The 12,671-nt window shown below is 40.3% G+C and overlaps 1 protein-coding gene across 1 annotated transcript; it reads right to left on the bottom strand.

The window, feature by feature from the left end:
• Positions 1 to 526: 526 nt before the first annotated feature.
• Positions 527 to 12,362, bottom strand: il17rc (interleukin 17 receptor C). Its single transcript, XM_083533660.1, has 16 exons — positions 11,982 to 12,362; positions 10,908 to 11,043; positions 10,335 to 10,557; positions 9,461 to 9,564; positions 8,877 to 8,976; positions 8,545 to 8,577; positions 7,501 to 7,613; positions 6,836 to 6,889; positions 6,568 to 6,634; positions 6,244 to 6,464; positions 4,983 to 5,039; positions 4,802 to 4,847; positions 4,604 to 4,699; positions 3,556 to 3,594; positions 1,729 to 3,121; positions 527 to 1,478 (listed from the first exon to the last, which is right to left on the bottom strand). Exons 2-15 carry the CDS (start codon positions 11,010 to 11,012, stop codon positions 2,460 to 2,462), a joined length of 1,920 nt encoding a protein of 639 aa, XP_083389786.1. The 5' UTR covers positions 11,013 to 11,043; positions 11,982 to 12,362; the 3' UTR covers positions 527 to 1,478; positions 1,729 to 2,459.
• Positions 12,363 to 12,671: the final 309 nt, after the last annotated feature.

A 12,671-nucleotide genomic window follows, 5' to 3' on the forward strand; every position in this document is an offset into this window, starting at 1 on the left:
ATATGTTTTCTATGTGCTATTGTAAATAAAATCTGGGTTTATGAGAATAATTATGTTAAACTCGGGCATGGATAAGTTGGGGTTGTATTTATACCAATCTTAGATGTTGAGCTAATTTTTTAAGTTGTCCAGGAGCTCCTGGTTCCACAACTCGAACTGAGAGAAGACTGTAGAAAGGACATTACTCATTACACACACTGGTGCTCGTGATGTTTCTCACTCTTTGGGTTTTTTAATGATTTATAATCACAGTCTTGGTGTCACCCGGATGGATGGGTGACCTTTTGAGTCTGGTTTCTTCCTCCTACCTCTAAGGGAGTATTTTCCGTTCCATATTTACCCCAGGCTTGCTTCATAGGGATTAACACACACACACACACACACACACACACACACACACACACACACACACACACACACACACACACACACACACATTTAAATACAAGTGAATTTAAATAAAGGTTTGTGTACACTGTCTGATTTTAGTTTAACTGATGCCTGAACAAAAAATGGTCAGCAGTCCTTGTGCCTTCATGATGCCTTTATTAAATAAGCATAAGGTAAACATTAACCGATTAAACACTCTCCAAACATTTATAAATCATATACCAGAAATATCAAACACCCACTCAGAACATGAAGCAACACTCCTGCTGGGTGTGTGTGTGTGTGTGTGTGTGTGTGGGTAAAATCAGACCCACTGTACATACATATTTATAGAATATGCAGTAATGGTGTTTGAATTGTATAGAAATATATAATATGTTAATATATACAATATCTACACGTTGGGCAAAAAAAAAATACCGTCTGTCTGTGAATAAATGTTTTACTGCATGACGCTAACAGCAGCCCGACTCAGTGTGACCCTGCAGCAGCCTGAGCAGACCATAATCAGCCTTCATCAGCAGGACAAAGTGCGTTTTCTTTTCTTCCAACAAAACAAATAAGTATAAGTAAACTCCAACTCGACCCCACCGGTGTTTACTGTAGAAGGTCAGAGTCCATCAGCAGCAGCAAACCAGTAACATCAGGTCCTGTGTGTCTGAGTGTGTGAGAGCAGTGGGTTTGGCAAATCAATTGTCAGAAAAATATAATGCAATTCTGGACAAATTGTTTGCATTAACCTATAGATAACCAATAACAGGAACCTAGCATTAGCCTAGCATTAGCCTAGCATCAACAATGATGTGATCACAGACACTGTATGTGCCCACACTGTGCTGTTAGTGATTTCTGGCACATAAGGATGGAATTTGATTCGTAGGTAACCTCCTGTTTGTACTTGAAATTCCAGGACAGGGCAGGACAGGGCAGGGTCATGTGCTGACATAATGTTGATACGCTAATAATAAACTGTGGTATGCAGATCTTTTAGTTTTGCTTCTTAAAAAAAAAAAAAAAGAAAAAAAAAAAAGAAATGTCATTACAAAAGAATTCAGAAACGCTTTCAATGTTAGAATTTTGTACTAAGTCTTTAAAATTGTAAAAAAGCATTTTTTCCATAAGCTGTATATTATTTATCCCGTATTATATACAGGAAATATCAGTCCATATGCAGTGAGGTACACTGCATCACTGAGGTACATGGAACTAAAAGGTATATTCTTTGGTATATTATGCATCTAGTACATTAATTTAGTCTGAAATTGTATTTAAACTTCAACTTAATTACAATTTAAAGCTCATTTCTGAACTTAAAGATGATCCATGATGGTTCCATACGCTTTCATGCTAAACTGTAGGTAGTTTGGAGTAAAAACAGTGTAAACATTTCAGCTCTTTACACTGTACACACTGCTGCTGTGCTCCTTCTCAACTCGCAGCGACAAGCAACCAAAGATCATTCATTTCCCACCAGAGCTGCCAAATTCTGGAGTGTCTGAGTGAGCAGCTGTGAGAAAAGTGAGAAGTTGGACTTCATGTAAATACTGGTCAGTTATTATCCAATGGATTTCCAAGTGGCTGAACACTGTAGAAGATGTTCACATGATCCATCTCCTGATTGGTGGACTGCTGGCTGACTCCTTCTGGTGACTGGTGAATCAGTGCATGTGAGTGCTGGGGTTTAAAAAGCCACACTGGATCACAAAGGATCTCCAATTCCCATTACCAGCTCCAGGCTCATTAATTACTTACAGCACAGTCTAGATGTAGAAAATAAATGTCCATCCCAGTGCAGAACTGCTCACTGCTTTTAAATACTAAAAGTAAAGAAGCTCAGTGAGCAGGAGAAGAAAAGTCAGAGTGTGTCCAGGAGCCAGGTGTCCATCACACCATCTACACCATGGCTTTAGAAGAAACTGGTGGTGAACGAAAAGAGTTCACAATGAAAATGAATTAACTCAGACCTGTAAATGATTTCTTCCTTCATATGAATGTGGTGAATGGACTTCATTTCTCTAGTGACCTCATGGTCATGTGCTGCATTCCTGCTCTGTAGGAAAAAGTCTAAGTTAAACTTCAAGAAGGTGCATTTCTGCCTCAATGACCTGCGTGGGCTCTGTGCACGAGCGCCCCTCTTTTCGATAGTTCCTCAGCCTCTTCTTCAGTCCGGCCGAGGCTCTCCAGGTCCAGAGGAACCTCTTGAGTCGGGGTCCAAAGCCTCGCGGGTGACTGGTGTGGAGATCAGTGAGAAGGCGCTGAGAATCAGAGGGCAGCTGAAAGATTTTCAGGCCTTCAAACAGTTCTGGAAGTGTGAGTTCCTCGGAGCCCATCTGCACCAGAGCAAAACGCTCAGTGGCGCCCCCCTGAAGGCGAGCACTAATGAGGGAATTGATGGCTGAACTGAAGACGTCATTGTTCCAGTGCCAGGGCTTTCTGTTCAGCTTGCTGTCTTCTCTGTACATGCCAACATGCCAGCTTTCGTAGCAAGCCTCAGCTCGGAGCATGGCGTCGTGCGAGAGCAGAACCAGGATTTTCCCGCTGCACTTTTGGATCCGCTGGAGCTGCGAGTGCAGCCACGGGATCGGACCCATGGCGTTCACAGTCGCCCGGTTCCACAGATCCAGAGACACGGAGAACCCGAGTTCAGAAAGCCAAGTGGCAAACCAGCACGCAGTGTCTGAGAGAGACGGATCAGAACCGGACGAGTGCACGAGCAGCACTTCACCACGTCCTAACCAGTGAGAGAGAGAGAGAGAGAGAGAGAGAGAGAGGAAAACAGAGAAAAATAACAGAAGGAACATTAAAGAAATGATGGAATGCAAACATGAAAAAATGGATGACAGAAAAATCAATGCAGGAAAAAAATTAGGAAGAGGAAAAAATGACACAAAGAGAAAGAGGAAAAATTAAAGCTTATAGAATGAAATATGATAAAGAGGAAGAAAGGAAAACAAGCGCATATAAAAGCTGAAAAGAATAAAGGATGGGACGGGAAGGAGAAAAAATACTAGCAAGCAGAAACAGTTGGAGTTGGATGACAGAAAAGCAAAATATATCAAAACTTTTGATTGTAGGGTTAATGGAGGGACTGAAACAGGACTGTGTGTGTGTGTGTGTGTGTGTGTGTGTGTGTGTGTGTGTGTGTGTGTGTGTGTGTGTGTGTACCTCCAGACTGATCTGTTGGGTTGGAGTTTGAAAGCCACTCTGTGAAAAGAGACCGAGAAAGAGAAAGAGAGAGAGAGAGAGAGTGAACAATGATGTTTTGTCCTGAAACTCATGCTGTACAGTTCAAGATAAAGACAAGTGCATTGCTGGAATTGCTGAGAGAGCATGAGAGAGTCTTTTGACACACACACACACACACACACACACACACACACACACACACACACACACACACACACACACACATTGCTGAAGATACTAGAAGCTTGGCCGTGAACAATAAACTCTTCCAGAAGACTGGAATCAACACCATATTCAGCCGCTGTGTATTAGTGATGAGTCCTTCATAAACCATTCTTTCATCCTGAACGAGTCTTTAATGTGACTCAGAAGAATGAGTCGTCTTAAACAGTGATTTGTTTCCTGTCTACTGGACACGCATGCGCACAGCGTAGGTCACGTACAGAAAACAGAATTGAGGAGTTCATCTCTCGACTCTTCTGGTCCAAGTCTTTCGCTCTTTTATCACGTGACTCCCACAGATGCTACACAAAGCGATAGATCAGGGTTTCTGGTCTCAATCTTGATATTATTGTTACAATAATTATGCGAGTCACGTGACAAAAGACTCGGACCAGAACAAGTGAGAGGTGAAGCTCCTCATTCTGTTTATCATTTCTCATGTTTTTATCATTGTCATATTTTCATTATGGGACTGAAACAGGATACAGAGTTGGTGTATGGACACATGCTGGTGATCTGCTTATTAAAAATGTAACATTTTATTTTATTTCTAAACAACAGAACAAAACTAAACCACTAAAATAAAGATTTGTTCATTTTAATGAATGAGATTTAAAGTCACTAAACTAATCCGATCTTCCCGTCACCGCAGTGTACCAGCACTCTAATCTCACAACTCCACTGGAGTACAGAGAAGAGAGGGGTGCCAATAATTCTGCACAGCTTCCCATGGGCTACACATCCTGCCATTTTGCACCTACAGTGTGACCCCTTATCTCTTATTAAACATTAAATCCTCGCTCACCTTTAATTCTCTTTCTGAACACAAACACTCCGACTGCGAGCAGGAAGGAAACCAGCACCACCACAAACATCATGCTGCTCCAGCGCCCCCTGTGGGCTGAATGGAGAAACGGGAATTTGTTACTATGGTGCGGGGTAAAGTAGAGAAACCCAAATCCCTCAGGACATCAAAACCATATAAAGTTTTTTAATCACTTACGGTCACGTACACACACAGGCTCCAACAATTCTCCATCCACCTTAAACTGGAAGAACACACACACACACACACACACACACACACACACACACACACAGCACTTAAACACTTCTGTACTGATTTATGATTTGACTGTGTAAAACACATGCATGTTTGCGTGTAGGTCACTCAGGCATCTTACCATCACACAGAGGTGCAGGTTGTCTGTGGGGGTAAAGTTCTGAAAATCTCCTGATGTCTGTAATGGAACACAGCAGCCTCGTTACAATGTTGTTTAAAATCGCACCTCACACACCACCACAAATCGCCTTCCTGCTTTCTGGAAAAATAAAATGTATGTTTTGTTGCTAATATGTGAAAAAAACACATGCTGTAACCCAGTGGTCCTCAAACTTTTTCCGTCATTCTCCACTTTAGAGAATTTCATTGCATTATTGGCAGCAGTGACCCTGTTTTACACTGAACATCATTTCAAAATGGGGTTGCAGTCTTCATTCTGCCACTCTCAAGTTATTTTCAAGATTGAACTTTGTTTTCAGTGAGGCAACATCTGAAGCGCTCATCTTACAGAGATAAGCTGTGGCAACGGGAACCAGATGGGCAAGATAGGCTTCATCATCTTTCAGGATGGATTTTTGCTTGTCTACCTTCTGATTGTCTGCTTGTACTGACTTGCCTGTTTTTTATGGGTATGTCGTAAATCTATCCATTAATAACTCTAGGCTAAAGAGTCAAAATGAAACCGTTGCACAATAGTTCCACTTCTTCCTCCCGGTACCGTAACCAATGATGATTTAATTTACTTGCGTCAATGACCTACTTGTTTGTTTGTGGCTGCTTTGAGTGTATGAACTTTATATAAACTCAATAGAGAAAAGATGAAATGAAGTTTAATGAGGAACCACCGGTCATGTCTTTATTCCCCACAAGAGGGCCACATCCCACACTTTGAGAACCAGTGTACTGGAATGACATCACCTAATGGAAATTCATCTCATTTCACATCATTTGGCTCCAGATTTTGGTGTCTATAGTATTTTCTTTACCCAGCACAAAAGTGAGAACATTTCTTGCACTTCTCCAATAAGAGAGAAAGTTTTTTTCTCCATTTTCTCTGTTCCTATCACTTGTCATTTCAGCTGTGAGAACATTTCCTTCTACTGGGTTTTTTTGGGCGCCGCCATAAATGCAGATCAGCTGTGTCGTGTCCACTGAATATTTACACTGAATTAAACACAATTAAATGATTTATAACGTTTATAACACTGGAATAATAAAAACGTCATAAATCACCTCACATTGGTCTAATAATTTGGTTTGATATAAAATAATTTGGCATTGACATATAAAAATAGTCAATGGTTTATTCAAAATATTCCACTTCCATCAGTGTTTTGAGGGATCTACTGAGGAGTAGAACATTCACTCACTCACTCACTCACCCACAGTGTGCTCTTGTTCTCCTCCCACTTTGTGGCGTTTCGTCTGAATCCAAGCACTTCACTGCAGCCTCCTCCCTGAGTCACAGCCATCTGACAGGGCCACACCTCCACCTCTAGCCTGCAAGGGGCGCTCAGGTTCCAGCTGAGAGCTGGAGGACCTTCATTTGTCTCAGTGAGTCCCACAGAGGTGGACACGTTCCTAATCGCCATTATTCTGATCCCTGCACAAGAAAGAAACCAGGGGGTTGGGTTTTTATGATGTCATTCTCCTGCCTGAGGATTATAAACGCACATGTTGAAGATCTACAACATCTAGATTTTTACCTGTGTGATTGTCAAAGGGGCAACTTTCAAACCGATAAGATTTTTTATTTGCTGTTTTCCTCCAAACCTAACACACACACACACACACACACACACACACACACACACACACACACAGAGAAAAGATGGCAGACAATTAGAATAACTAATAATTAGCCGTACTGATATAGTGCTTGAATGATCTACTGTGATTATATGATCTAACAGATGTGCTGATGATTAAAAGCTGATATCGATTCACGCTCAGCTCCAGGGTGTAGTGCTGTACCTGGAAACACATGCAGTGTGTGACAGAGTGCAGCGGGATGGTCCAGTCACTCGGCTGCAGGGACAGAAAACATCGATATACTTTAAAATTCAATGAAACTGTTCTTTATTTAAAAACTTTCATGTGCACAATGGAGGATAATCTTTCATCCTAATCTACAATGTCCAGTGTCATTCAGAATCTTCATCTATATCCAAAATCTATAGTCAAATCCTTCACTCCTATACCAACAGCACTTGTAGATCACTAATCTTGGAAGCTGTGAAGACTTTGAGCCCAATACTTGCACCAAAATCTTCACGCTTGTACTCTGGATTTGGAATGAGGAGTTTGAGAATGGACGTTGCATGAGAACAGTGTGTGAGGTTTGAGTAAAACAATGCATTGTATTTCTACTATTAAAGGCTTTCAGTAACGATTTCATCCTGGGACACCAGAGTGAATACACAATCAATAAAATAAATAAAAATCGCTAAATAAAAGAAATCTTCACACCTTACTTGCCTTTTCCCTCCATTTTATTACATCATGTGACATGAAAGCTCTTAATACTTTAATGCATACAAACACACAAGCTGAAGACTGAGAATAAAAATCACTGTTCCATCAACAGTAGTGTGACAGTCAGATCAGAGATGTAGCTAGCAGCATGTCACAGGTCTCACCAAACACGAGGTCATTCCTTTCCGTTTCATACAGATCAGCAGCGACGCCTTGTCTTCAGCTTTCAGCTCCACCACTCCCCTTGACTCGTCAATTACTGGGACGATCCTGAGAGCTGTGGGATATTCAAAACCACGCTAATTAGCCACACAAATGGTGCTGTAATATGAACTCGACTTCTGTAGTTTCACACTGCATTGTGTGATCTTGTAACAGAAATCTTGTAGTTGTGATTTGGTGGAGTTTGAGTGCCGCTTCAGAACTCGTCCAGAATAACAAACTTTGCCGATACATACACACAATATTCTCCAGAATCAATATATCGCACTATACATGTCATCAGCACTGCCCAGATTAACGTCTGCTACATTAGGAACTTCTTCATCTTTTGGTTTCTTCCATTAGGGGTCTCCACAGCAGATCATCCGTCTCCATACCCCCCCTGTCCTCTACATCTGCCTCTTTCAAACCAAACACCTGCATGTCTTCCCTCACCACATCTATAAACCTCCTCCTTGGTCTTCCTCTTTTCCTCAAACTCGTTTCTAATCCTGTCCATCTTCATCACTCCCAACGAACATCTCAACATCTTCGGCTCTGCTACCTCCAGCTCCACCTCCTGTCTTTTACTCAATACCACTGTCTCTAATCCATACAACATCGCAGGTCTCACCACAGTCCTATAAACTTTCCCTTTCACTCTCACAGATACTCTTCTATCACAGTCTGCTACAGGAACAGTAATAACATTATTATGAATAATTGTACTTGTTTTTAGTTTTTTATTTATGGATAATGAACTGAAGATGATTTAAGTTCTACGTACACCTTTTCACTTATCTCAGATAGCAACAAGTTTATTAGTCAGTGACTGTTAGACTGAGATAATCAGTTACTCTACAGCTCACACACACGCACCCAAATCCAGATTTCAGAAGAATGTGATTAATCATCAACCTTCTCTCTGCCATGGCTGCAGTTAAAAACAAACAGAAGTGCTGAAAAGGAGAATAATTACAGAAACGGAAACTAAACCCGATACTCACGCTGACATTCCTTCTGGTCTGAAGAAGGACACACTGTGGAGGTAAAACAAAGGAACAAGCTTAGAACATTTCCCCTACACTCACATTGCATCTGTATTGTTGTACATCGTTCTGTGGTAAATTGAAATGTATTTTTGTATACAGCGTTGTTGTGTTTCATTATTTTGGTGAAAATTGTATTGTTGAATATCTTGTTGTATTGTTATATCGTACTACTGCATATTCACTCATACGATTGTATTTTTTAGATGTAGCTGTTTGAGTTAAGCACACGGTGACTAACAGGATGTTGTGGTGTGCAGCACCGGCGCTGACATAAAACATTTTCTCACCTGACTTATTCTGTGGAATATGAACCACCTGGGATGTGCGGTTCAGCGAGACATTTACAGAACTTCCCAGGAACACGCCATCGTACAACACCACCGTGATCTACACAAACAATGTAACATGCTCATGTGGAGGGTTGGACAGACTGAGAAGTTCAGACACTGAATAAACACAATTCAGGAAGTATGCGGTGTGTACCAAACATTCATCATTATTAATGTTAGTTGCTGCGATAGATACACACCATAAAACATCTGAAGCAACGAACTATACTGCTGGCATAATTAATAAATCACTGGAGAGAACAGATAAAAATGACCTTTCGGCTTTTTCAATTGAATTCAGTTAATTTAACAGGAATGCAAACTCTCCAGTGGAATGAAACCTTCTTGTTTACAAAGATGGTTTTTCCATTTCAGTCCAGCCCACCCCCAACTTCTGACCAATCAAGTCCACTTCTGGAGAAATTGGGCACATTCTGTTTACTCCAGTCCGGATCTGAGATGCAGTGCTAGTCCAGTCTACGAGAAAAGAGACGTGTTTGTTTTTTGAGACGGTTTCGCTGCAGTGCATCGCCTGAGTTCACCTTTTGTTTTTCGTTGTTCTTCCATGCATCTGATTTCACTAAAAAGCGGATCCTCTTGCAGGACGAAAGATTTGGTCCTGACAGGTAGCACAGTGTTAAAGCAGCTGCAGTGAGAGACAGGAGAAAAAGGGTTAAACGCACATACACTTCCAGTCGAAGGTTTGTACACACCTCTCAGTGAAAGATCTTTATTCTTCTGCAGAATAATAAATTAAGATGGCACTGATATGTAATAACACATTTACATCCTGACCAAGAAAACAAGGAATTTTTGGTGTAAATTCTGCAAACGTGTGGATTTGTGCTGTTATTCCTGATGTTTATTTTCACCATTGCTCCTCACTGCTTCTCCTGCATCCAACATGGAAACGACTACTGATGGATATTCGTGGTTATTTTTATTAGAAAACACTGAATAAAATCGTTTTGATTCAAAATGACCTTCGACATTTCTTAAACACATTTCAAAAATAAATGTTTATGTGTATTTTTAATACCCACAAAAAGATATTAATGAGTTCAAAGGGAATGTGGGACTGTTTTGAAGAGCAATCTGTGCTTTCATTTAAAGTATTTCATATAGAATCACAATTTATTCTCACATTTGTTCTTTAACCCGCTGCAAATTTGAAACAATTACAGACACACAATGTGCATGTCTTCTTTCTCAGGGTCTTTATTGATGGCATTAAGCTTTTGTTTCTTGTAAATGAAGTATAATGATGTTTTTGTCACTACTCCTGAGACGATGGAAAGAGTGAGCAGAGCTTAATCAGGAATACTGTAATGAACTTTATTTATAATATTTTAGATTTGAAATGAAAGTTGCCCACACACAGATGCTAATAAGTACCAGAATTACCATTTTGCTCACCAGGACTGTCCTCATCTTCAGAGTCTTTGTGTGTGTCTCCACTAACATCATCATCATCCACAAGGATTCTGAGTGTGATATGGGTCAGGAGACACGGTTTGCATGTCTGTGTTGTTGGGCAGCAGAGAGCGGGCTCCAGGACAAAAGCCAAAACCTCAATGGGGCCCGAATCAGGTGGCGGAAACACACGGTTCTCATTAACGACTGTACAATTGTCCAAGCCCTGTTACACACACACACACACACACACACACACACACACACACACACACACACACACACAAATGCAAAAACAACCTCAATAAAAACTCAATAGTAACATCATATGAGGAAATGTCTTAAACAACATTCTGACACGGGACACCAAGAAAAGAAAACGTAAACAACTCAACATTCCTACGGTTCAAAGCATCAAGAGCCTTCATACATGTCATACATGTTACATGTTGCATTAATGGTGGTTTAACATCTGATATTGTTTCCTAAAGTTATTCCATTGTGGTTTTACTTCAGTCTCTTCTTTTTGGTGTTTAAACGTGAAGATCTTAAATCAGAGGTGTTTGTGCTGCTTACTTGAGAGCAGGTGATGTCGTCCAGCGAGTTGAAGTTCTTCAGCATTGTGGCACACAGTGAAGCTCCAACCAGCACGAGGAACAGGGAGCACCATGGTGAGGACATGGCTCAGCACTTTCCCCTTTCCCCACCCTCACTGCCCCAAAGGAAGAAGGAATTGAAGAAGGAATACATATATAACACAATTAAATATATATTTAAAAAGATTAAATTAGCTTGTAATTGTTCACATTTAGTCATAAACTACATATTCATTTTCAGTTTTTGCCATTTATGCTTTATTTTATTCTCTTATATAAAGCAAAAACAGACACAAATGAAAAGATCGATATAAATGTATTATACAAATATCAATAATAATAAGTATAATAATAATAATAATAAATACTACTATTGCTATTATAATTTGTCGATGCAAATTGTGTTTTGGCAATTAATAACTGATTACTAACTTTCTTCAGCTGTGTGAAGCTGCTTTAGCTATCAATTAGGTGTGTGTGTGTGTGTGTGTGTGTATGAATTTCGATACAGTATATGAATTAGATTTATTTGTATATTCGAGTTTTGAACAGAAGTACATGTTTTTTGTAGCTTTGCCTTTTGCACATTGATCTACATGTACAGTGAAGCAGCAGTCAGTCAGTACAGTAGTTTATGGTGTAACACACCTGAGCTACACACTGCATTACTTTAACTCTTGTCCTGTTCCTCTTATATATTATACAGCAATAAGACCGAATTTTCACAAATATATACATATATAATAAACTGTTCCTTTAAGGTTTAATCTAAACGGCGGTGTGTGTGTGTGTGTGTGTGTGTGTGTGTGTGTGTGTGTGTGTGTGTGTGTGTGAGAGTGTGTGAGTGTGTGTGTGTGTGAGAGTGCGCCAACAGATTTCAGCTCGGAAAACATTCACTCCGAAAACTCACGAGGCATCAAATACAGATCAAAGTCAACAAAAGGAAAAAGAAAACACTCGAACACGGTATTCAAAGGAACATATAAACACATTCCAGATCTCGTTTAGGAAATAAAAGCGTATAAAAGTATTTGTGTGGTCAGCTCGCGCTTACCTGCGGCGGACAGGTCTCGAGTCGTGTTCCCAGGTAAGCTCGTGACGTAGGAATTTCCGGAAGTGGGCATTCCTGATACAGCCGACTCGTTAATTGTCTTTATTTTTGTTAGTATTTGTTTATACACGCAATAAATAGTCTCTCTAACACGCACGGCAGTATTTCTACAAGGCATTAATGATAATCGTTTATATTAATTCAGACTTTATTATTACCCCGTTTTCCCACTGGTTTATTTCCATGGCTACAGGTGACGCAGGGAAAGCTGAGACCACGCCCCCTGTGTGCCAGGTACACTACAGTACTGTACTCCTCCCTCACTCTACACCAATTATCTATTAAGAACCGTGTGTGTGTGTGTGTGTGTGTGTGTGTGTGTGTGTGTGTGTGTGTGTGTCTTACCGTAAATACATTCCGGCTCTTAGTCACAGGAAGACAAGCCCACATCAACGATCCACAGCACACACACACACACACACACACACACACACACACACACACACACACACACACACACACACACACACTAACTATTTTCAGTATTATTTTGTTTTAACAAAGTGCCTTTAAAATATTATTCCCAATAAGCCGCTTATGTTGTTCACATTTTAATTGAATGTTGTTAGGAGGAAAGAAACAATACTGGTTTAATGTTGAACTAATAAACCTATTAAACATTAAATGGATGTA

This window comes from Silurus aristotelis, assembly GCF_946808225.1.
Source record: "Silurus aristotelis genome assembly, chromosome: 28".
In the NCBI taxonomy this organism is placed as follows: Eukaryota; Metazoa; Chordata; class Actinopteri; order Siluriformes; family Siluridae; genus Silurus; species Silurus aristotelis.